General features: G+C 43.0%; 2 protein-coding genes across 3 annotated transcripts; both read right to left on the bottom strand.

Moving 5' to 3' along the window:
- Positions 1-286: 286 nt before the first annotated feature.
- Positions 287-8,634, bottom strand: LOC106587520 (uncharacterized). Of its 2 annotated transcripts, none has more exons than XM_014175993.3 (6): positions 8,303-8,634; positions 6,258-7,642; positions 5,201-5,335; positions 4,810-4,959; positions 4,438-4,702; positions 287-4,274 (listed from the first exon to the last, which is right to left on the bottom strand). In XM_014175993.3, exons 2-6 carry the CDS (start codon positions 7,320-7,322, stop codon positions 3,868-3,870), a joined length of 2,022 nt encoding a protein of 673 aa, XP_014031468.1. In that variant the 5' UTR covers positions 7,323-7,642; positions 8,303-8,634; the 3' UTR covers positions 287-3,867. The 2 variants fall into 2 exon arrangements, with proteins under 2 accessions (XP_014031468.1, XP_014031463.1); XM_014175988.3 differs by having other exon boundaries at positions 6,258-7,639.
- A 749-nt stretch (positions 8,635-9,383) lies between these two features.
- Positions 9,384-24,391, bottom strand: LOC106587516 (hexokinase-1). Its single transcript, XM_014175978.3, has 18 exons — positions 23,979-24,391; positions 22,179-22,341; positions 19,825-19,973; positions 18,771-18,890; positions 18,338-18,433; positions 18,155-18,254; positions 17,709-17,892; positions 17,161-17,316; positions 16,754-16,987; positions 16,213-16,517; positions 15,572-15,720; positions 15,190-15,309; positions 14,523-14,618; positions 12,254-12,353; positions 11,812-11,995; positions 11,347-11,502; positions 10,786-11,019; positions 9,384-10,465 (listed from the first exon to the last, which is right to left on the bottom strand). The coding sequence occupies exons 1-18, from the start codon at positions 24,039-24,041 to the stop codon at positions 10,315-10,317; spliced, it is 2,760 nt and encodes a 919-aa protein (XP_014031453.1). The 5' UTR covers positions 24,042-24,391; the 3' UTR covers positions 9,384-10,314.
- Between the last annotated feature and the right edge of the window lie 234 nt (positions 24,392-24,625).

The raw sequence follows: 24,625 nt of genomic DNA, 5'->3' as shown, positions 1-24,625 counted from the left end.
CCAGACCTTCAAAGGCTTGATCTGGAAAGAAACAGATTATCTATAGCGTTTAAGAAAAGCAAGCTTTTTATATTGTCTTTCATATAAATTGGTTAGGATCGAGGGAATGTACACTTAACAGAAAACCGTGAAATTGGTCAACAGCAAAATGTATTACTTGTTTTTAGAATGTGATGAAACCAAACCTAAAACAAAGAAGAGATTCAAAAGTATTTTGATAAGAATACATATGCTTGTTTTACCCCCCTATACCTTTTGGTCAAATAATCAACTGTAGGACAACAAGTTGGCTTGTAGCCATAAGACTTTATTTTGAGAAAGAAATGTTTGAAATTTTTAAAATCATGTTTTAAAATTCAATAAAGTCATTGAAGTACGTACATGTAATTTTTCATAAAAAGTTATATCATGCCTTTTAGCTTTTCCATACATAAAATGTGGTATACATAGCATGATTGGTGCTTTATAAAATTACTTATTTTCTTATGACATATTTGACTTGCAGTTATACTCAAATTTGCCCCCCAAAAATTAAAATAACATTTATCATCCCCTTCACTCAAAGAAAGCTAAATAATAAAGGCAAAACACAGTACATCACTACAATGGGATGCATTCTTCTGACATGGCTTTAAGCACACATAATAGAGTACTGTACACAGGTCCACCTCAGACAAAATGTACAAGAAACATTTGAGTTGCTGAGGATACAAAAATCTCTGGAACAGCCTAATCACCTGTTTGTTCACAAGGGTCGGCCTGAACTATATGCAGCACAGATTTAACTGATCTATAAATCATGTCAACTTCCTATTAACAGGGCTTTAACAGATTCCCATTATAGAGACTAGTGAATCAGCAGAACAGTGCGTAGCTCAATGAGATCATCATGATCAAGCAGAATGTTTCTTCATTGTGAGGGGACATTTTATGTTAAAGTTTATAGTGAATACCAGAAGGGATTTTAAAGGGGTTTTGCTGGTCTCACTGGCTCAGTTGGCATTTATGTCTAGTGGGGTCTATATACCGCATATCTAAAATCACCTAAAATCTAGGGTAGGACAACATATAAAGCAGAATTAAATTACACAATGTGCAAAAATGTATTGTGCATAGTAATCATTGTCAAATTGTAATAAATATTACCATGGTAATCAAATCCACTCTGGGTGATTGTATTTCCTCATGATTTATTTAGTTACAATAAAAACATTTTAAAGTATTAAATGAAGCCGTTGGAAAAAAATGTTATAGTTCTCAGCAACAAACCTTCCCATTCATTGGCAAGTGCCCCAAAAGTACATATACAGTTGGAAGTCGGAAGTTTACATACACTTAGGTTGGTTGGAGTCATTAAAACTCATTTTTCAACCACTCCACAAATTTCTTGTTAACAAACTACAGTTTTGGAAAGTCGGTTAGGACATCTACCTTGTGCATGACACAAGTAATTTTTCAAACAGTTGTTTATAGACAGATTATTTCACTTATAATTCACTGTATCACAATTCCAATGGGTCAGAAGTTTACATACACTAAGTTGACTGTGCCTTTAAACAGCTTGGAAAATTCCAGAAAATTATGTAATGGCTTTAGAAGCTTCTGATAGGCTAATTGACATAATTTGAGTCAATTGGAGGTGTACCTGTGGATGTATTTCAAGCCCTACCTTCAAACTCAGTGCCTCTTTGCTTGACATCATGTGAAAATCAAAAGAAATTAGCCAAGAACTCAGAAAAACAATTGTAGACCTCCACAAGTCTGGTTCATCCTTGGGAGCAATTTCCAAATGCCTGAAGGTACCACGTTCATCTGTACAAACAATAGTACGCAAGTATAAACACCATGGGATCATGCAGCCGCCATAACGCTCAGGAAGGAGACGCGTTCTGTCTCCTGGAGGTGAATGTAATTTGGTGCGAAAAGTGCAAATCAATCCCAGAACAACAGCAAAAGACCTTGTGAAGATGTTGGAGGAAACAGGTACAAAAGTATCTATATCCACAGTAAAACGAGTCCTATATCGACATAACCTGAAAGGCCGCTCAGCAAGGCAGAAGCCACCGCTCCAAAACCGGCATAAAAAAGCCAGACTACAGTTTGCAACTGCACATGGGGACAAAGACCATACTTTTTGGAGAAATGTCCTCTGGTCTGATGAAACAAAAATAGAACTGTTTGGCCATAATGACCATCGTTATGTTTAGAGGAAAAAGGTGGAGTCTTGCAAGCCAAATAACACCCTCCCAATCGTGAAGGACGGGGGTGGCATTATCATGTTGGGGGTGCTTCGCTGCAGGAGGGTCTGGTGCACTTCACAAAATAGATGACATCATGAAGAAGGAAAATGATGTGGATATATTAAAGCAACATCTCAAGACATCAGTCAGGAAGTTAAAGCTTGGTCGCAAATGGGTCTTCCAAATGGACAATGACCCCAAGCATACTTCCAAAGTTGTGGCAAAATGGCTTAAGGACAACAAAGTCAAGGTATTGGAGTGGCCATCACAAAGCCCTGACCTCAATCCTATAGAAATTTGTGGGCAGAACTGAAAAAGCGTGTGCGAGCAAGGAGGCCTACAAACCTGACTCAGTTACACCAGCTCTGTCAAGAGGAATGAGCCAAAATTCACCCAACTTATTGTGGGAAGCTTGTGGAAGGCTAACTGAGACGTTTGACCCAAGTTAAATAATTTAAAGGCAATGCTACCAAATACTAATTGAGTGTATGTAAACTTCTGACCCACTGGGAATGTGATGGAAGAAATAAAAGCTGAAATAAATCATTATCATTCTCTCTACTATTATTCTGACATTTCACATTCTTAAAATAAAGTGGTGATCCTAACTGACCTAAAATGGAATTTTTACAAGGATTAAATGTCAGGAATTGTGAAAAACTGAGTTTAAATGTATTTGGCTAAGGTGTATGTAAACTTCTGACTTCAACTGTAATAACCCCACATACACATGGATTAAAAAGCCTGATAAAAGTACCGATTTTCTCATTTATCCCAAAAAGTGTCACATAGTTGAAAGATCCTTATTAAAATTAATTGCCTTATTGTTTTCGTCATCAATAAATCACAAATGAGCGACAAATAAACTCATATCGACAATGTAAAGGAATATTATGTAAAAAAAAGTAATTGTACGGTTTTAAAAGGAAGAGATTTCAGGTAGCTTTAGTTCCCACTGTTTTGCTGTTTGATGTAGCTATTAAACATGTGTAGCATAATGCCTGTCTTTGGACCGCCGAGGTATTCTTTGAGGTGTGTACAACATGCTGAAACGTTTGTCACATTTCAAAATAAAAGTTGTGTCCTTAATTCATTTCCTGTCTCTTCCTGTTTCGAGGTATATGATCCTGGGTCGCCCAGTGCCTCCTGCATGTAATATCGTTCCTATGTCGTCTTGATGTATGATGGTAACTCTCATAGATTCATTTGCTCTCTTCTTCATCGGTTCATCACCCTGCACTCTTTTTCTAGTCGTAGCTTGTTCTCCTTTTTTGCTTTCTCTCCCTCCCCCTTTTCTGTCTCTGTTTCTCAGCCCTCCTACATTTCCTCCCCTCAATCTCCTGCAATTAGTCTCCAACAGCTTTCTGCCTCTCTCTCCCTTTTCTTCCCCAATCCCAAACCAGTGATCTCCCCTTTTTTTCCATTATTGGCAACTCCCTCTTGCATATCGGCAAGGGCTTCATAGGTGTGAGAAATATGGCACAAACCTCATCCAGCCTCCAATAGGTCTAGATGGAGTATCCACCATGTTGCTCATACCTAGCAATCCTCTCAGATCAGAAAATGGCTCCAGGATAGGGGTGACGGATCAGTTTGGGATTGGGCCCTCCTCCCCCTCTCTCTCCTTCTAGGAGGGCGGCCCGTGGCTGGGCATGTTGGCCATGGTGCCGCCCATCCCAGCTGAGCCGCACATGCCCGAGGGCCCTGCCAGGGCTGGAGGGCTGTGTTTAGGGGTCTGCTGGAGGCCCTGTCCCTGCCCTTGGCCCTGGGTGGCCCCATGGTGGGTGTGTTGCAGGGCGTGGCGCTCCAGCAGGGTGCGGTGGGTGAATGCCCGGTGGCACACGGTGCACTGGAAGGTGCGCTCGGCCCGGTGCGTGCGCATGTGCACGTTGAGTGAGCTCTTCTGTGTGAAGCGCTTGCCGCACACAGAGCACTGGAAGGCGCGCACGCCCGTGTGCACCACCATGTGCTTGAGGAGGTAGTCGCGCAGGGAGAAGGAGCGCCAGCAGATGCTGCACTGATGAGGCTTTTGACCTGAGGCACACACAACAGAAAATAGGATCTGTTAGTATGACATGGGTATCAGAGTAGGACTATCTGTTATGTGGAGTTTTAACATGTGTATACAACAATCATGAACAGTAAATGTTTTAAAGGAAGTGATAGTAACTAGTATATATAGAAAGTGGTGGCCTACCGGAGTGTATGAACATGTGCTTGCTGTAGTTCTTCCTGGAACGTAACGATTTCCCACAGTGAGTGCAGTCGAAGGACGTCTCAGATCCCTGGGAGGAAGGGGAGGGGCCTGGCGTGCCACAGGTTGACAGAACAGGGGTCATTGGTGCCGGGGGCGGAGCTTGTTGGCTGTGCTCCGTTCCTGCCATGCTGTCAATAACCATCGGTCCGCCCACAAAGAATGAGGCTGATGGCTGTGATTGGCTGACTGGGTACTGAAAAAGTAGCTGAAAGGGAAACAGGAATTGAAATAATGGCCACCAACGACTTTCATGATTAAAGTTTACAAATTGTTGCAATGACTATTTTAAAACTGTTTACATTTGTAACTGACCTGATTGTTGATGGACTGTGAAGAGGTAGGGGGAGACAGTGGCTTGTTTCCTCTTCCTCTGGGGTTGAAGGACATGGTCTGAGCCGGCTCGTTCTGGGGCCAGAAAGCCTCGGGGGAGAAAACTCCAGCCTCATCATAGAATACACCCTCCTGTAAGACAGAGAGACAAAATTCACTTATGAGTATTACCTAACTTAATTGACCCTAATACATAACCATGAAAAGTCTCTAAAACTGTGATAATGATGAAAGAATGAGTATAGACACTTTTATCCAAAGCAATGTACAGATTCAGAACATGCAGCCCATATGGGGTTAAACCCACAGCCCTGGTGTTTTTTGCCAGCACCATGCTCCAACAAGTTACTGTCTAGGACAAGACAAGACTCACCTGGCCGAAGGTTGCCATGGATTCCTGTGTGCCCTCCTGCCCTTCAACTCGTCTTCCCTCCTCCAAGCCGAAGACCCCTCCATCCGGCTCCTGCACTCCTTCATCCTTCACCACCACTTCCTCTCCTACAAGAACCTAAGAGAAGGTAAAGAAAAACATATAGTCAATTAGAGTATCGAGTCTAAAATTGGTGCTTCAAACTGTGGTGTATGGTCAGGAATGTGAAGACAGTAAAAAGAGAATTATAAACCGGTTGTTCGAGCCCTGAATGCTGATTGGCTGAAAGCCGTGGTATATCAGACCATATAGCATGGGTATGACAAAAAAATACTTGTTTACTGTTCTAATTATGTTGGAAACCAGTTCATAATAGCAATAAGGCACCTTGGGGTTTTGTAGTATATGGCCAATATACCACAGCTAAGGGATGTATCCATGCACTACGGGTTACGTCGTGCATAAGAACAGCCCTTAGCTGTGGACTATTGGCCATATACCACACCCCCTTATTACTTAGATATCAATTTCTCAATGTACAAATGAAGAAAAAAAGGTACTATTTAGAACCTAAAAGGGTTTGAAGAACCCTTTTTGATTCCAGGTGGAACCCTTTTGGGTTACATGTTCCACATTGAACCCAAAAGGGTTCTACCTGGAACCAAAAAGGGCTCTCCTATGTGGACAGCCAAAGAACCCTTTTGGAACCATTTTTTCTGAGAGTATACAGAATTGGCTTAGGTATAATGTAACAACAACTGAAAAGAGGTGCTAGCTGGCACTACATCCAAGACTTAACATGTTTAATGACCCATAGAAGGGGTGTTCACTGTTTAATCAGTCCATGGAACATTATCTAGGAGGATAGCCTAATATAAGACTTCTGGACAGCAACTTCCTTTCAATTATGTTTATTGCTGACACGTTCAGATCTATAGCTTAATTCCAGCAATGACACAATGAGGGTTTTTGCCGTCTAGAAGTCCTGCTTTATTCACTTTAGGATGGATGTCTGGCTGCATATCTGCCTGCCTTACAACTGTAACCATGGGGATCTTACCTGAAGCCTGAGTGGCTGCCTCTGCTTGCGGCTGTGGCCTCCTGCCCCTCTGTCCCTGTCCAAGTCTCTCCCTCTGTGATGTCCATCCATCTCCTCCGCCTCGCAGTATCTGTCCATCCCCACAAGCTCCTCCGAGAGGTCAGCCGCATTGCTGCGGATACTGTCCCGGCCAATGCTGTCCACGCTGCTGACACCAGAGCTGCAGCCGACTGAGAGATTCCCTGAGCTTCCGGCATTGGCGCCGTTAGCGGTTGCCGCTAGCAGGTCTCTCAGCTTGTACCTCACATCCTGAGTGCAACTTGAGTTCTTCATGAGGACTCCGCCGGCCCCTGAGCTCAGCCCGTCAGCCCCACACAGGGCCCCGGGGCTGCCCATGTCAGCTAGAGCCATCAGCCCCACTGGGTTAGCCTGCTCCAGGGCGCCTCCTGGGCCACTCTCGCTAACATTAACGCTCAAGTTAGATCCGCCCAGGCCTGTGACCATGTTGCTCGCTCCGCAGTCCCCTAAGGTGAAGTTCGAGAAGCTCTGGTAACCCCCACCACCGCTGACTCCGCCACCACCACCAATACAACCACCACCGCTGTCCCTACCTTTACCCCCTCCCCGCTCCTCCTGCTTGGGCAGGACTCCAACTGTCATCCCCCCTCCACCTCCACTTGCTGCGGCTGCTGCCGCAGCAGCCACCTTCCTCTGGGAGATGATCTGGGTGCACTCGTCGATGACCGTCTTAATCTGCAGGATGCTGGCAGCGGTGAGGATGCAGAGGGCCTGCGACTGCACCACCACTAGCGAGCCGCTGTACATAAAATCCACCAGCTGCTTCACCGTCTCAGCAGGGACCAGCGGCGGCACCGAGATCTCAGAGTGGCCCAGCAGCAGCTTGTCCTGGAAGAAGGGGCTGCCAGCGGCCAGCACGCAGGCGTGGGCACGCAGCGAGGCGTCATGTATGCGCACCGTCACGTCGCAGAAGAGGCCTTCACGCCGCTGCGTCCGTAAAGCCTCCAGAACAGACTGGCTGGAGTTGTGCAGGTGGATGTAGTGCACCGTCTCCGTGCCCGCAGCCATGGCCTGAGGATGAGGGACGGAGTGGGTGGGGAGGTGGTGCCGGGAGAGTGTCTGTCGGCTCTGAATCAGCTTGAAGGGGAGGGAAGGCAGGGAGGGAAGTGGGTACGGAGCATGGGCCACTGCGGGCCGGGTGCCTCCCCTTAAACACTCATCGGGCTGCTTAGAGGTAATAAAGTTGTATCCACTGTGTCTGCAGGTACAATACTATGTGTGAGGTTAACTGAGTGATGCACCTGCTTTGGTTAGTGGGTTTCCTTGGAAGTCTTGCAGGGCTCCCCTAATAATGCAGTCTGTCACATCAAGCTCTCAGTGCAACCCTGCTGGAAGAAAATATAAAATTGTGTTCAACAGAGTATTGTATGTGCTGTAACATAATATAACTGATCTAGCTAAATCCTTAACAATATTTAGTTTTTATCTCACAGGTACAAAATTACATTTAATAGGAAATAATTAGCAGGTGGCTGTGGCCTGTACTAAATGACCACAGGTAACCTGCCTGATTGACCATGACAAGTGATTTATAAGGGCGGGAATAAATGGGCGCGTGGGACAGACAATTCTTCCCAAAAATTATTAGCATGGGCTGTTGTCTGCATAGCTAACTAAAGCCCTTTTTGTGTCGTTGAGTGACAGTGGAAAGAGCGGTATGTGTGAATTGCAATAATGTCGATGATATAAATGTAATGCATCATGATATTATATTTCGTAAGACATAGCTATGTCAATAGGCCTATTTCAGACCAAAATATCTATGCAACCAGACAGGCAAATAACTGTCAAATTGTCACAGTAAATGCTACCATATGCTAGCTAGCTATCAAGCTAATGTTATGCATGTTGACGTTCTTCTTTACGAATTCAGTCTCGTGAACACACAAACATCTTCGGTGTGCATTCGCATGAACAACTACGAGCATGTGGTTTGTAGAAATTTATTGACATTACAATAAATTATAATAACCAAAGCTGACACCTACCAGGGTCCAATTAGCATGGCTAACTTGACTAGCTGGCCACTGGTTGAAAATGGCAAGCTAGCTACAAACTAACGTAACCGTTAGCTAGCTAGCTTCCTGGCTAGCAGTCTTCTTGCATTGGTCTTCGACCTATTTGATATTCGTCTATCGACAACTATTCTACCTTATTTACATATCTACAGTGTGTAGCGATAATAATAAGCGTATATTAATATGCATGCCTTTCTGTAAACAAATATCTTTCAGCTAGAATTAGCGCGTATTCCTCCAATATTTCTGCTGCAAGCACAGTGCCAGTGACTGCACAGACTTTGTGCAGAATCACACACAGATCTGTATGCATATGGATGGTTAGCTACATGTAGCGCATAATTGTAACGCATTAGCTCAGCGATTCTCAACTGGTTGGTCGTGACGGAGGTTTTGATTGGTTCGCGAGTGTCTGAGTAAAAAATAAATATTATTATTTGATTATTTGTAAATTAAAAATGCTCCAGTCTGAACTTAAACTACTAAAACCAGGTAGAACGTGTGTAGAAATGATAATGAACCTATATGTTTTAATAATTTAACATCTGAACTATTTTTCAATCTCAGTATTTTCAATGTAGTTATTAGCAGCGCTATGTAGTTGATTTAGAGGTCTCAAATCAGTGAGCTTAACATTCTTCATCAAGAATATGGGAAACATGGAATGATTGACAATGGAAATGTGGAACTGTAGTTCCCAGGTGATAATTGGTACATTTACTATCAATATAGCATTACATTTTGGTGATGCTAATATTGGATGGCAACTGAGACAACCTTGTTCAATTTGTGTCCCGAGGCAAAACCATTCGAGAACCACTGCTTTACCTAAACTAAGTTTAATATGGAATTTTAAATACCATGTTTAACTTGAATTAATTCAGCTTTTTCTTCGGTGATAGCCAACAAGGAAGAACCCTTGAATTCTGTCTATTTAGATTTAAAATAGTCCATCTATCATTGGAGTTGTCTTTTGTCATGTCTTGAAGGTTGTTGTAGAATCAGCTCCTCCTGGACAGTGAAATTCTAAGAAAGAGACATCTCCACAGTATTTACTGCACAACAAAATATAATTTAATGAATTCACGTGTCACAGTTTGAAACACAAATCTATTTTGATATATAAAATAAAAGGATCCAGTACCCTCCATTTGTCTCAGAATAAGGCATGCATTCTCCATACAGCTTTGGACATGTAAAGCTACAGGTCTTGTTACAGTAGCACTCACAGAGACATTCAGTCACAAGTACACACAGAAGCGCTCGGAGTAGCCACTCTTATCTTGGGGCCCAATTAACATTTATTCTTTGTGCACACAATGCGTAGGTATAGGTGGGATTGAACACAAAACACAACACCTAAAGTATAGTAGTAATTCACATTTATGTAGCAACAAGGTAGAACACTTTAACTGGGGGGGGGGGGGGGGGGGGGTAGTGTATGTACTGTAGGTGGCTTTTTTTTATGACTTTTTACAGCCGTGACTCTTGCTTTCCACCCTATAAGCACAGAGGCCTTTTTGGAAAAGATATCTAAAGAGTGTAATCACTATAAAGGAGTTGTTAGTTTAATTCATTGGATCAAATGTTCACTGGTTCAATTGAGAGTTCCACCAAAATACTACTACTCTTGTAACTCGCATATCCAGTAGAAAGTACAGAAAACTTTTTGGTTTGGTGCAAAATCCAACTTTTGTTATGCAATACACACATTTTGCACTATATTTATCAGATACTTAAGACAACAAGCTATTGAGGAAAATGTACAAACATTATAAATAAATAAAGGTTAAATATTCTAGTATTTTTAATTCCCTATGCATGCGGACATGTCTCCGGCTGTGAGAGTGGCCAGGTGGGGCAGAGGTGGAGTCACGGCTTCCGGGTCGGGGCTATGGGGAGATGGAGAGAAGGGCTGTGCGGTGGGTGGAAGAAAAGTTGGAGTAGCAGGGCGTTGTCAAGGTGACGAGAGGGGCTGCTCATTACGCTTGCAGCGCCTCTTGCGCTCTCTGGCGACAGCCCACGGCTGTGATGAGGGCTGCACCCTTGCCGCTCCCATCCTCCGACAACAGGAAGTTAACATTACACTTGGGGGCGAGCTCCTTCACTGTCTGGTGGAAGATCCGGGAAAAGCTGGAGAGACAGGGAGACAGGCACACATAGTCAGACGAGTATAAGGATAATTGTCTCTCATAGGACATATCACTGAATTGATGATGCGGATTCATTACAGTTGTACTCAGTTATATTTCTATAATATCTAAGTAGACAAGATGTAGCAGATGTGAAATGTCCTTATCCTCTGACACTAATATCACACGTCATTATGGACATGCTTTTAATTTCCACCAGTTAACATTTAAAGGAAGCTTTGGATTTAGTTTGCTATGAGCTAACACTGGCTCTCCTTTTTTCCATCTCCTTCCCTCTCTCTCTATCCCTCCATCACTCACTGTGGGTGCAGTTTGTAGAGTGTTCCGTCCACCCCCACAGTGACGTCCAGGTGGTCCAACGCTCTGTTCTCGCGAATCTTGTCCACCACGCCGGCCATTCCGGCTCCGCAGATCTGAGCCGCACGGCGGGACACGGTGCTGCATACCTCCTTGACGATGATACTGTCGTCACATGTGCTGTCCAGACCCAGCTGCTGTAGGATGGCCCTGACCTGCAGCAAGGCCAGGCGATCGCTGGGGAAAGAAAGGGTTAAAGGTCAATCAAGAGCCATTGGGTCACTGGATACTGAATAGTTACTTGTGCATACAGGTAGGCCTAATATTGGTTATAGTCTCATAACGGTGTCTGTATCATGTTCTTATGTGTTTGTAGCAATGTAGATGCCATTGTTGTGAACAATTTGTAATTGTATTAAGTTTTGGTTCTCAACAGCGTAGATAATCTCTGTACATCCAAAATTACAACAGGATAGTTATGCACACCCCCAGGCACATATCCTTAGTTAATAGGGTCGAATTTAAGTACAGCGAAATATTTTTTTGTTTAATCACGTTCCCTACCTCTCTATCTGGGACAGGAACTTGGTCTCAAAGATGCCTCTGGTCTTCAGCGTCTCAGAGATCTTTCCACGGAACAGGAAGCCACGCTTGGTCAGGTCAATCAGGATGTTCCTCACAATTTCTCCCAGGTACATGCCGCTACACATCTTCTCATACCTGAGACATGAAGTAAAACATACCCAAAATTTGAGGCATATAACTTAGTTATTTACTTAGGCCCATCTTTCCTCAGGGAGCTTAGTACAGTAGGCCATCAATGACTCTTAGTCTAACATACCAACAATCAATACCAAGCACCATTTTATTATGGATAACATTAAAGTATTTTAGAGTCAATAAAGGATTCTGGTTCAAATAAAGTACAGATGCACACTCAGGCCATTAACAAAACAACAACCAAAAAACGAATTTCAACCTATCCTGTGCTCAGAGAGCCATTTACTAGTTTGACTTTTCATTTGTCACCTCTGTTTGCCCTCGTTGAGTGAGTTCTCGTCCACGGCGCGGTCGTACTCCGTCCTGATATCGTCCAGGCACCCGTTGTCCCCGAAGGCACCCCACTCCATGTTGACGCACATGCGTCCCTCGTTCCCCTCCACCGTCTCTATGTTCCTCATCTCCTCCATGTAACACGCGTTACTGCCCGTCCCTGTTAGAATGCACGTGACATCCCAGGTCTTAGGTCTATAATGCATGTGACATCCCAGGTCTATAAATCTGTACAGTATTATATGTAATGCGGATATACTACTTATTACAATGTACATTACAGTAAATGATATACAATTTGGTATAAAAGTTTTAGCCATTAGCTTTGTATCCAATTTCATCAACTTCTTTTGCAATTGATAGAAAAAAACAATTTTGTACTGCAAGTGTTTATTAAATTAAGTAGTGGCCTGTATACCTGCAATAAGTCCAACCTCACAGGTGGGCTCTTCATATGCACACGTCATCATTGTTCCAACAGTGTCGTTCACCACAGCTACCACATCCAGGTCAAACTCCTACACATACACGCAACACACAAACAACATTATGAGTTGAACAGTACATTTGAGTGAGTTGAACTATACATTTTCTGCTTCACCCAATGCTTTAAATAGTAACCTCATTCGTCACCTTAATTTACTGTCACAACCAGAAAACAAACCTCCATTTAGAGTCATGCATCATGTCATAAATCAAAAAACAAGAACACACAAACTGTAAATTGATTGAGTACATTTCAAATATTATTTTCAGTGTGAGTGTTGGTGTGTACAAATTGTTGTTTTTCAATGAATGAACCACTTTTCTCCCCTGGAAATGTTAGTGAATGGCTGGTTCAACTGAAAGATGATATCAGACATGGCAACCTTTCAAATAGCACTCTAAGAACAATGCAACCCACTGACCCTCCACACACTCATTATTATGCAGAAGCTCAGACAGGAGACAGGCATACACACACATACACACACACACACACGCAATTAACAAAGAGATATCATATTCCCATTCCCATTTGTAAAGATCCAGATTTTTTTTTTTGCTGCTAGAAATATAAACTCGCAATTAGGGTCACAAAAATAGTCACAACAAACACTCAAGTTAATTTGCCTTATACTTTGCCTGTAAAGATTTACAGTCATTTTTGCATTCTTGTTTATTACAATTTTCTCATGTTAATAACATGCTATTTAAACAATTTCCATAGCTCTGCATTGCGGTAGTCTCAGAAATCCAACCCTAGGCAACACAGTGACTAGGGAGTGGTTTCAGTAATGGACTCTTATGTTATAGATGAACTAGGTCACTACCTACAGTACGTCGATAAAAAAAATGCAATTATCTTGGCTCTCCCACAAATCATGTCGCGATTCAAAACCAAAGTTTGCAGGAAATACCTTTGCAGTGGTTTTAGTTAAGGTAGTTGATGCAAAATAGCCACTTGCGAAATGTACTCCTTAAAAATAACCAAAGTGATCTCCATCTTGCTAGCCGATATTTTGTATTTTATTCAAGCCGATAAAGTAGTGACATAGGTAGCGACGTACTTCCTCTATTCCAAAATGGTCCATCATTGAAACCAGGCTCTAGTCAGTCACTGTGTTGCCTAGGGACAGGTTTTCGAGACTGGCATTGCGGCTCCGTTTTACCTGTTTAGTTTTTTTCCTGAATGAATTTACTCATTGACATTCAACTAATACTTACTCCATCCTCCATCTAAAAGGGTGAAATTGATAAAAAAGATACTGAGAAACATGTTGGTGTGTGATTTGGGCTGAGAACCCCTCAGAACAACAAGTCCAGAATGACTGAAGCACATTGAGTATAACTGAATTATTGCAGCACTGCTGAAAGTTGCCAATGGAGACATAGCATATGCTACTAGAACATGCCCCTAATGATAACTTAGCATGATATGCTATTGTTTTAAAAATAGATTGTGGTCTGGCATTTTGCATTGTTTAATAAATGTATACATTATTACCTGGGATGGTATCAGTATTTCCAACCGCATAGAGTGATTTATTGTTGATAAATGGTGTTATGAATGAGATCAACCATTACATGGGCTGTTAATGTTGATGGTGACTGAGACAGTGGAGTGGCAGTTCAGTTATGGTGCATGAGTGTAATGAGAGTTCCACACAGTATTGCCAATTTAGCAATTTTGTTGCTAGATTTAGAGTTTTCAGACCCCTCCAGTGACTTTTATTTGGGTAAAAGGGCTTAGCAACAAATTCAACTACTTTTCAGGCTGCCTTTGGGGAGGTTTGCCACCAAGGGTTTCTATGGTTTTGATAGAATTTAGCGACTTTTCTCACTCAAACTTTTCTACCGCAAACAATGGGTGAAGCTGCCTGTGCAACAAAAGTCACTGCAATGGTGCACACGCAGGCAGAGAAGCACAAGGGGAGGGGGTGTGCGGTGGGAGAGGTGGCGAAAACGCTATGTCGGGGACTGCAGCTGTGCAGGGCAAATTGGTGCTGTGACTTGTCACGGCAACGGCAAAACGTCATCCAGCGACTTCTAGCGACAAATCATTGAGCCAGTAGTGATTCTCACTGAAAAATTGTTGGCAACTGGTTCCACACCAGTTATTTGATTCTACTCTATGGCGTTATATTGTGGGGAGGTGTGACATACTATCACAGTGGTGTGACATAAGGCGTGGTGTCCAACCTCACCTCTTTCCTCTTGATGCCCTCCCGGAGAAGCTCCACCACGTCTTCACCCTCACAGTCTGTGCATTTGAAGCCTTTTGTCCAGTTCACAAGGATACCCTGAAAAACAGAAAAGGCACTTTTGGATTACCCTACGATCACCTAGAGCTAGATGATATGGCCAAAAATCCATATTGCGTTAATTTATGAAATGACACTAAATAGAACGATACGTTTATAACAATGCACACCACAGTTTTTTTATTACACTTTAAACAAAAACAAAAAAGATTTATTGTTGTAGCCATCAATTGTCCCATTAACAATCACCCATATTAGCAAACTTATTTAATTTCAAACTTCATATTTCTCTAGTATAGGCTACTTATTGTAATTAACGATATCAGCGAAATGCCTTCGATAAGTGGTCGGTGTCAATCATTTTCGGTTTATCGTCCCAGCTCTACGATCACCTTAATACATTAACTTGATATTCGGTGCATCCACATATTTTATAGTTATAGCAGACACGACTGTCACTCTGAGAACGATCAATGAAATATACTGTGAAATGCGAATGTTGATCATAATTGTCAGTGAGAGTGATTCCATTTTTGGAGGATCTTGTGTGACAGGATATATTTTGTGTTCTCATCCAGGGTAGATGTTAGCCAGCAGATAAACTACTCACCGCATCCAGGCTCTTCTGGTGGCAGGGGAAGGAAAATGTGAAGCCCAGAGGCAGACGGGCGCTCTTCATGCCCATGTAGTCCAGGAAGTCAGAGATGCAGTACACAATGTGGTCAAAGAGCTGGAGGAAACGGTGGAAAAAACGGCTTTAATCATACGCTGACTGCATTCATTAAATTATGAATTTAATGATTAATTGGCTTGATGATGTGCTGACTGTATTTCAGTGCAGACAGAAATAAATTAGACTCAATTTATGGATGAAAAAATTACAGAAGTCCGTATCTGGACATTTGAAAACGGATGAATCATAGTTCATGAATTGAGACCGAATCGAATGGCTTTTGGCTAATGACATTTAGTCATTTCAGCCATTGCTGTACCTCCTCTCCCGTGCCCTGCATGACCTCGATGGGAATGGCGTAGATTTTGTTGTGCATCTCCACTGTACGCCTTTTCCCACTACGGATCTTAACCAGCAGCACCCGGAAGTTTGTCCCTCCCAGATCCAGAGCCAGGAAATCCCCATTTTCTGTAACATGAGGGCTGGCTTATTAGCTAATGATATTACAATACCATACAAACTACCACTATTTCCATAAGACATTCTCATGCTTCAAATGTGGATTCTCATAGTTCTACCTGTATGAATTGCTTGAGGTCGGTGACCTTAATCTGTTTGTCTGTTCAGATTAGGCATGGATATTGGGTGATAGTTCAGTAAAAATGAAGGGATTCTAACATGCAAATGCCCAAGGATTATACAAAAGTACAAAAAGTAGACCAATTATGAAAACACTGAAGCTTTTAAACTTTTGTGGGGGGTCAGTCCCATTTTATTCCCTAACAGTTGAACAAGGAATTCCTCTATGGAGGTGTAATTGAGTTCCTGAATCGACTACAATTCAGATGGAACTGATTCCCGCCAACTCTGAATAGTGGTGAGAAGATATATTAATTCCTTCTTTAAATCCTTCCTGCTATCCATCCATTCATCCTTCCACAACCCCCTCCTGTTGGTCACCTGTTCCGTCAGGCGTGCTGCGCACGTAGGTGGGCAGCATCTTGACGGTGGCTGAGTCGTGAGTCTTTTTCCCCAGGCCATTCTCGATCTCCGTCCTCATCCTTTTCTTCACCTCCAGCAGCTGGGCTTTGCTCAGACGGAACTCGGCCAGTGTCTGGGCGATCTGGCGCGTCTGGTCGGCCAGACGGTACGCCACTGCCGTCACCATGGCAGCACCCTTGGCACTTCCGCTCTCGGACAGCAGGAAACGGACGTCAGAGTCGGGCACCAAACGCCGCACCGTCTTGTGGAGACGCCGGGCATATCTGCAGAGAGAGGAGAAGGGCGGATGGATGGAAGAGATTACAAGCTGTTTGGATTTCTGTATCGAAGCCTAGTACTCAGGGAAATGTCAGTCTTGATAAATTATTGCATCATCACTTGTGGTAGAGACCAGCATATTCTTTGACACCTGTGGCTATTTTGAAATTCCTTTCTGTTCTCTTATTGTGTTCTTGCACAGAGGAGGTCCTATCGACCTCCAGTAGGATTGAGTACTCACTGAGGGTGCATCTTGTACATCGACCCATCAATGCCCACAGTGGTGCGCAGGCGGGCGACTCCCTTGTTGTCCTTCAGCCGAGTAAGGATACCTCCCAGTGTAGCTGCGATGAGGTTCGCAGAGCGGAAGGACACGATGGTGCACACGTGTTGCACAGCAACACAGTCCTCTTGAGAAGGCTCCACCCCAAGCCTCGTTAGAATCTCTTTGCATTTGGTCAGGCCTTCCTTGCTCCTGTCATGGGGAGAGAGAGGTCAATGGCAAGCATTTATGTAGTGCTTGAGCTCTACAACTCACTTAGCCTCAAATAACTTTTCATTGTATGTAATGGAGGTTATATAGTCCACAAAAACAATGGAGTTGTGTATATTTTACTTGGAAGAAACTGTCCATGGTTGACCTCTTACTTCTCAATGGCTGAAACATGCTTAGTTTCGATCTTCCCTTTTGTCAGAAGCTCTGGGGTTATCCGACCCTCGAACAGCAGTCCCTCCTTGGCCATCTTGACCAGGATGAGGCGGACCAGCTCTCCCATGAACATCCCGCTGGCCATCTTCTCAAACCTTCCCAGACAAAGACACAACAGAGACACTGTCAGTTGATATTTAGGGCTTGTAAACAAATACACAGCTTTACTTTCTCTGAGGATTTATTGTTATGTAACATGACTCTTCCTGGAGATTTTGTAAATACCTGCTTGGGTTAAACAATATCTACAATGTTTTCTTTTTTATCTTGGCAGTGAGGGTGGCAAGCCCCTGGCCTGGAGTCCTATATATTTACCACTTGTAGTGATTTTATGACACTTTTGAGGCTGCAAAAAGTGCCTGATTCAATGGAAGTTTAACTGACAAATTGCACTGGAATTAGCTTTAGGTTATAACTCCGTTATAGCAACAACACATATTCCACATAGCAGTCCTGAGTACAATGCAGGCCCTGCATCTTGACTTACAGCTGTTTCCCAGGGTTGAGGGAGCCTCGGTCGATCTCCCGGTCAAACTCTGTACGGAGGTCCTCCAGGGACCCGTCGTCCCCAAACGCCCCCCACTCTGTGTTGATGCACATCCTGCCCTCGTCTCCCTCCACCAGGTCAATGTGCCGCAGCTCCTCCATATAGCAGGCATTAGTACCAGTACCTGAAAGTATACCCAGCCTAGTAAATAACCTGTCTGGAGCACTACGGCAAGCCACAGGAGAATACTGTGCCGCAAAATCGACATCTGCTTAATTTTCATTAGAGCTGTGCCTCTCTGTGTAGAATTTAGAATTAACATGAGTCTACAAAGCCATGGCCATTCTTTGCCATTGGCAAGCTGAACAGTTCTTTTACCACCTTTTATCAATAACCCTTTTTGTGCATATGTGAACATAATTGTATTGAATGCTGTGTATCCTCACCTATGATGATGCCAACTTCACATCGTTGATCGTCAAACCCACAGGTCATCATCGTTCCGGTTGTGTCATTGACCACTGCCATGATGTCAGCTTCATAGTCCTGACAAATACAATATGTTTTCTAAATCTCTTCTAGTGGCACACGTGGTAATTCAATTATGGTTAAGAAATAAGAAAGCTCACCCCTCGTTTCTTGATGGCCTTGTTCAGAAGCTTCACGACATCCATGCCTTCTACACCACTCACTTTGAACTTCTTTGTCCAAGTCACTAAGACGGCCTGTAATAGACAGCACTTTCTTTAATACATCTGTCCTATGACCACCTAGTGCTAGTCTTAGGTAGTCTTAGCTAGTCTTAGTTAATGTTGGCTAGTGCTGGCTAGTGCTGGCTAGTGCTGGCTTTGTGGACATAATTTTTTTATTAGGATTTTGTCCCCCCAGGCAGCTACCACCCCCACAGTTATATACTCTACAACAGAACTTATCAAACTCAAACCCTAAAAGTTGTCTTATGCTTAAATATAATACATTTTATAATGCCATTTATTATGGTTTCTCAACATCTCAAATAAAGCATTAAACATTATAAAAGCATACATTATTGGAACCTCTTACCTCGTCCAGTTTAGTTTGTGCACATGGGAAGGAGAATGTGAATCCTACAGGGAGTTTTTTATCCTTGATCTTTTGCTTCTCCATGAAGTCACCAAGGCATTCTGCGACATGGTCAAAGAGCTACAGACATAAAAATAACTTGCCTTGAGGAGTGAGACAGAAGCACGTAGTTATACAATTACACATAATAACAGTAGCAGCAAGGCAACCATATTGGCTTATCAAACACCTAATTAACAATTAAACTGGTTTGAATTGGTGAATTATCCCCATATTATTACTTACCCTCTTGCTCTTTTGCACCCCAGTATCTCTACTTGCACATCATCATCTGCACATCTATCACTCCAGTATTAATGCTAAATTGTAATTATTTTCGCCTCTAGGGCATATTTATTGCCTTACTCTTCTACATTTGCACACACTGTACATCGTTTTTTCTATTTTTCTTTCTTTTGTGTTATTGACTGTATGTTTGTTTATGTGTAACTCTGTGTTGTTGTTTTTGTCGCACTGCTTTGCTTTATCTTGGCCAGGTCGCAGTTGTAAATGAGAACTTGTTCTCAACTGGCCTTCCTGGTTAAATAAAGGTGAAATAATAAATAAATAAATAAAATCATGATGGTGGCCAGCAGTTCTTCAAGTCAGTCCTCTACTACGACCACTCTGTAGGCCTATCGGTTACAGCATGGAATGTTTTTTTGTTTCAACCAATCACAATTGATCTCTCTCATTACAGAATTGTTGTGGGTATCACGTTACAGTTGCCAACTGCCCTCTCGGGGAGTTTCAACAGTCAACAGAGGTCAACAGTGTAGTGATGGGGGTCTTGATGTCACATCCACTTCATAGGACAAACAGATCCATACAAAAATATTGAGTGACTGCTTTTATACAGAGTGTTCGTTATTGTTTGACCCGGAGAACCTCTGATGTGAGTGAATGAGACTATAGGCGATGGTCTGGGAGTGTTTGGGGAGTTTTGAGGATTTTTTGTTGTGTTTTTGAGGGTGTTTTGGTTTGTTTTTTGGTGGTGTTTTGTGGTGTTGTTGACCTGCGTCCCACTCCCATGGATAATGTCCTCAGGGGTCTCGTAGACCAGGCTTTCCATCTGAACCGGCTGCTTCTTGTCTTGTGTCACCTTCACACGCAGGATACGGAAGTTGGAGCCACCCAGATCCAGAGCTAAGAAATCTCCCTTTTCTGTCAGATTGGAGAAAATAAAATAAAAATGCAGAAGAAAATACAACATGACCTATTTTCTAGTGTCTTTCAAGCAGCGTGTTACTAACTACATCATTAATTTTAGGTGAACTGAATTTATTGCCTGCCAGGTGCTATATATCAGGATTATATGTCATTATAGGAAAGGAGACAAAATCATACTCTGTCCTCAAAAGGTAAAGCAAGGCCTGTTTATATTGATTGTATAGATCAGGCACCAAGCTGATCTAATTACACTACATCTGTCTGGTGTTGACCACAAAGCATTATCACAATCTGTTCCCTTGACCTGTCTGGAATGAAATGTCACTGAGCTGTATTGGATGGAGGTGTGTCTGATGGTCTACAGACTAGAGGATGACTCCATTTGTAACTGCCATTAAAGCAAAGTAGAATTCTATCCTCAGGCTAACTAGGTAATGTTCTGTTATAACACTGTTATAGAGTGCTGCTGTTCCATCTAGATTGTAGTTTACAGTAAAGGGCCAGCAGTTAAAAGCGTTCTCCACTGTTGATATTCATTGTGCCTTACTCTGTAAAGAAACTGTCACAGAAAATATATTGCATGTGTTGCTATCTTGTTGATCATGGCATTGATGGCTTGTAATTGGCCTGTGTAACTAAGTAAATTGTTGATAATACTATTACACACATCTCACATACTTGATACATATCAGTTGTCAGCTGTCACCATAGCCTTAACTTTGAACTTTGACTGAATCCCCCTTCCCAGACCCTCTCATGTCCAGTGGCTGAAAACGATGGCTATTTATAACATGCGAGATGACAGGGAACTGCTCAAGGCAGACAGGCTTTATGATACGACCCCTCTGCAAGGCTAGCCTTGTTGGGCCTTGGCATTTACTGTCCATAGGACGCTCTGTTTACAAACAAAGACAGGCCACCCTGGTCTATGCATAGGTTGGATGTTTGGAGTAAACCTCTTGACAATGTCCTCTACTCTCAGCAGTGGCCTCTACAATCAGCAGTGGGCTCTACTATCAGTGGCCTCTACTATCAGCAAGTTCAAAATAGCTTTCTGACATTTTATTATCAGGCAACATTTTACATATAGTATTTCCCCTCCCCTTCTCCAAAGTAATAACTGTATGCCTGTTGACATTTAACATTACATTTGTTAATGTAACCCAATACTCTAGTTATTAATTTACGAGGGCTGGGCATTTTAAATGATGTTGACAGGCAATCAGCAGTAAACAAACAAGGAAACAAACAGTGAACTCATCTCCTCTTTTTTCATGTCTTAAACTATACATCTTACCTGTAACTTTAAACTAAACTACAACATATACATTTTATATACTATAAACTGAAAAAAATAACCCCAACTATCCCCAGTAAACCCAACTACCCCAATGGTAGACCGCTGCATCATTTGCATGAGCTCAGTGTCTATGTATCTAGCATTTGAATGATCAGCGTCAGCGAAATTAAATGTTATCATGCACTGCTATAGCACAGCTAATCATACTGACAGCCCATAGACACACTAGTGGCCACAGAGAGCACTGCTTTGCTCCTGGGCTCACAACAATGGCGCTAGATGGCCATATGACCTGCCAACTTCAAATACAGGGGCCACACAGTACACACAAAAAGCCTAATGTCACAGAATGGCACTGGCCATTTAAAACAACTCAGCACATTTTTGCAGGACAGATAAAGCTGGGAGTGTAGTGTGCTTTAAAGTGCTTACAGTATAAACACTATTTTCTATGTAGAGTTAAAGGTCCAATAGTGGTAATTTGGTGCTTTTACTGCATAGAAGTAGCCTGAAAGGACATGCCAGTAGATATGCAAGCTGCAGGTCCAAATGGGATCCATGCCATTATCCTATGGTTATGAATGTATAGTTTTTTTTGTTACGCAGAGAGGCAGCTGACATCATCAGTGTGGATTATTACCAATGTATATATTGCTGTACTTTATTAAAGAGATTAAACGGGATAAGCACTTTCCAATTTGTAACATATTAAATGAATTTGAATTCGTAACATATCACCCGAATTGCAGGAATTTTTTATTTTTAATGATGTAACATATCATACAAAATGGATGACTTTGTGCACAATTTTTGGCGACCCGTTTTGGCTCGTGAACCAACTGAGCCACACAGAACCACTATTGTATTGAAGTTTACTCTGTATGAACTTGACACTTTACCTGATCCATCAGGGATGGACCTGACAAAGGTGGGCAGCATCTTGACGGTCGCGGTGGTGTTGGTGTCGCGACCCAGCCCGTTCTCCAGCTCCCGCCGGAACCGACACTTGATGTCATGCAGCGTCTCGTCAGAGAAACGCATGGAGTAAAGGTACTTGTCGATCTATAGACCACCACAGGAAAGAATGGATACAATATGTTATGATGATATGTCATCATGATACAGTATATACAAGGATTTGGGTCATGATTTTTTACTGACCCTAACTATTATGTATCGTTATGATACTGTATATTACTCAACCAGTGATGGAGTGCAGGTACTTAGCAATATGAAGACAGACAAACATTACAAGTTGTCATATTTTTCCAGAGTGCAATGGAACACAATCCAGAGGGAACAATTGGCTAGGATCCACAGATTATTATATCATCTCTTGCAGTGGCATTAGTATTCATCAGTGGCTATGTGGCTCCAAAAAGAAGAGCTGAGCTGAACAATATTACTGCTGTAGAGCCGATAGCTGGAGAATGATTGTCCTGATATAAATAGCATTGTGCAGCCTTCACATAGAGACGAGTATGTGTTGGGCGCTAGTAATTTAGTAGTACTAGGCTACAAACATGATGTAATGCACGCTATCAGAGACCATCTGATTTCATCACAATGATAAATATTAGTACAATTTTGGAGCGTCAACATGTTTTTATCATTAAGATATATTAGAATTCATTATGAGAATGTTCAATTAAGTATAGTAGTAGTATAATATACTGTCATAATAATTGACGTCATATAATATTTTGCTGAATCAGCCCTCGTACTGGTCTTAATCAGGAATGTAATGGTTAACTGGGTTTATTCCCAGGGGCCTGAACATTTTCACTGCTGTGGTGAATCACACATTAGCTAGCTACAGTACTAGGGGCACGTGCACATGCTGCACTACACGTCACGTATGAAATCACAAATCCTATCCCACACTCGGTCAGAGAACGAGCCACTCTGTCTTTACTCAGTCTCTAGGGGATGTCACACAGGTCAAGTCAAAACCAATGGATTTATTAATGTATAATGTGTGTCCTGAGACAACTAGATGCTCTGATGCTTCTCTGACATCTACATGTCGTGCCTTGTTTCTGTTCTGATCTGAGGTCAACATTTGTCTATCACTAACGGGCAGGTTCCCTCCTATCCACGGGAATGAGCGAGGGAATTGATTTGGTTACAGGCCTAGTGTCAGGGGAGCAGGATGGTGAGGCAAGGTGTGGTTTGGCACTTTAACCGTTTCCATGACGATGGAGAGGGAGAGACGGAGAGGAGTCAGAGAGAAGAGAGGGAAGGAGAGAGGAAGTGCTCACGGCTTCCTTCCCAGCAGCCCCTAGCTCACAGACACCTGTCTGCTTCAGACGCCCCGGCAACCGATGCCCCGGAAACGCTCCTTAGCGATGAGAGGGGGGCTAGCATGCACTGCATCACGACCACCACCAGCTAGCCCACCCAGCTGGCACATCCTAATCTCAAGGACACACACTGCGTTTATTACAAACTGCACACTCCTGTTCCAATACTTACTCTAGACAAGACTAACCACTCATCAAAATTAAATCAGATGTCCATCATGGCATCCCTCCCAAAGCTCCGTCCTCGCCCAGCCTCATCAAACGCCCCCAGAGGCATATTGATATGCATGGAGCATCAACCATCAACCGGTGTCCGTGGCTGTCAGCAGCGTCTACTCTTACAAAACTGACCCATTCTAGAGGGAAGAGTACAGTAAAAGTGTTGTAGTCACTCACCTTCTTAACCTGGTCATCCTTCAGCTCAGTGAAGTAATATGCCAGAAGCTGTGCCGCTATCATCCTGCCTGCACGTATGCGAGGGCTGTCACCGACTGACGGACGGAGGTGAGAGAAAAGGGAGGAAAGAACAACCGATATCCAAGCTCTCGTTTGTCCTTCACTGATCCCTTCTTTATCCTAATGTGGAGGGAAAGCAGGCCTGAGCTGCCCTAGTCCCACTTGAAGAGAGTTGTGAGGTTAAAGTGCTAGTAAAACAGTGAAGGGGAAGAAGCTATGCCTGGGTTGCACACACACTGGCACACACACAGTGTCTTGTCTGTGTCTCAGTGCTGTGGTGCTAGCTTTCCTAGCTTCTCTCTGTTAGCTGCCTGGCTGTCGGTGAATGCAGTGCTGCACTGGAATGGTGGTCAGCTATGCCCTGCCCCCACCGTACACTTTGATTGGCTGAGCCGGGGCTGCTGGGGGAGGGGTATGGCAAGGGGAGGGTGGGCTGAGGACTTCACCTTCAGTTTAGCAAAGGAAGAGAGGAGCGGGGGATAGGAAGAGAGAGAGAGAGGTGGGAGGGAGATGGGGATTGCAAGAGAAATGGATAAGGGAGGAAGTGGAGGCAGTTGATACAGTATCCCACCCCTCTCCTCACAGCA

The sequence above is a fragment of the Salmo salar genome, chromosome 02 (genome assembly GCF_965601325.2).
Source record: "Salmo salar chromosome 02, fSalSal1, whole genome shotgun sequence".
Taxonomy (NCBI): Eukaryota; Metazoa; Chordata; class Actinopteri; order Salmoniformes; family Salmonidae; genus Salmo; species Salmo salar.
This window is presented reverse-complemented; position numbering and strand designations above follow the sequence as displayed.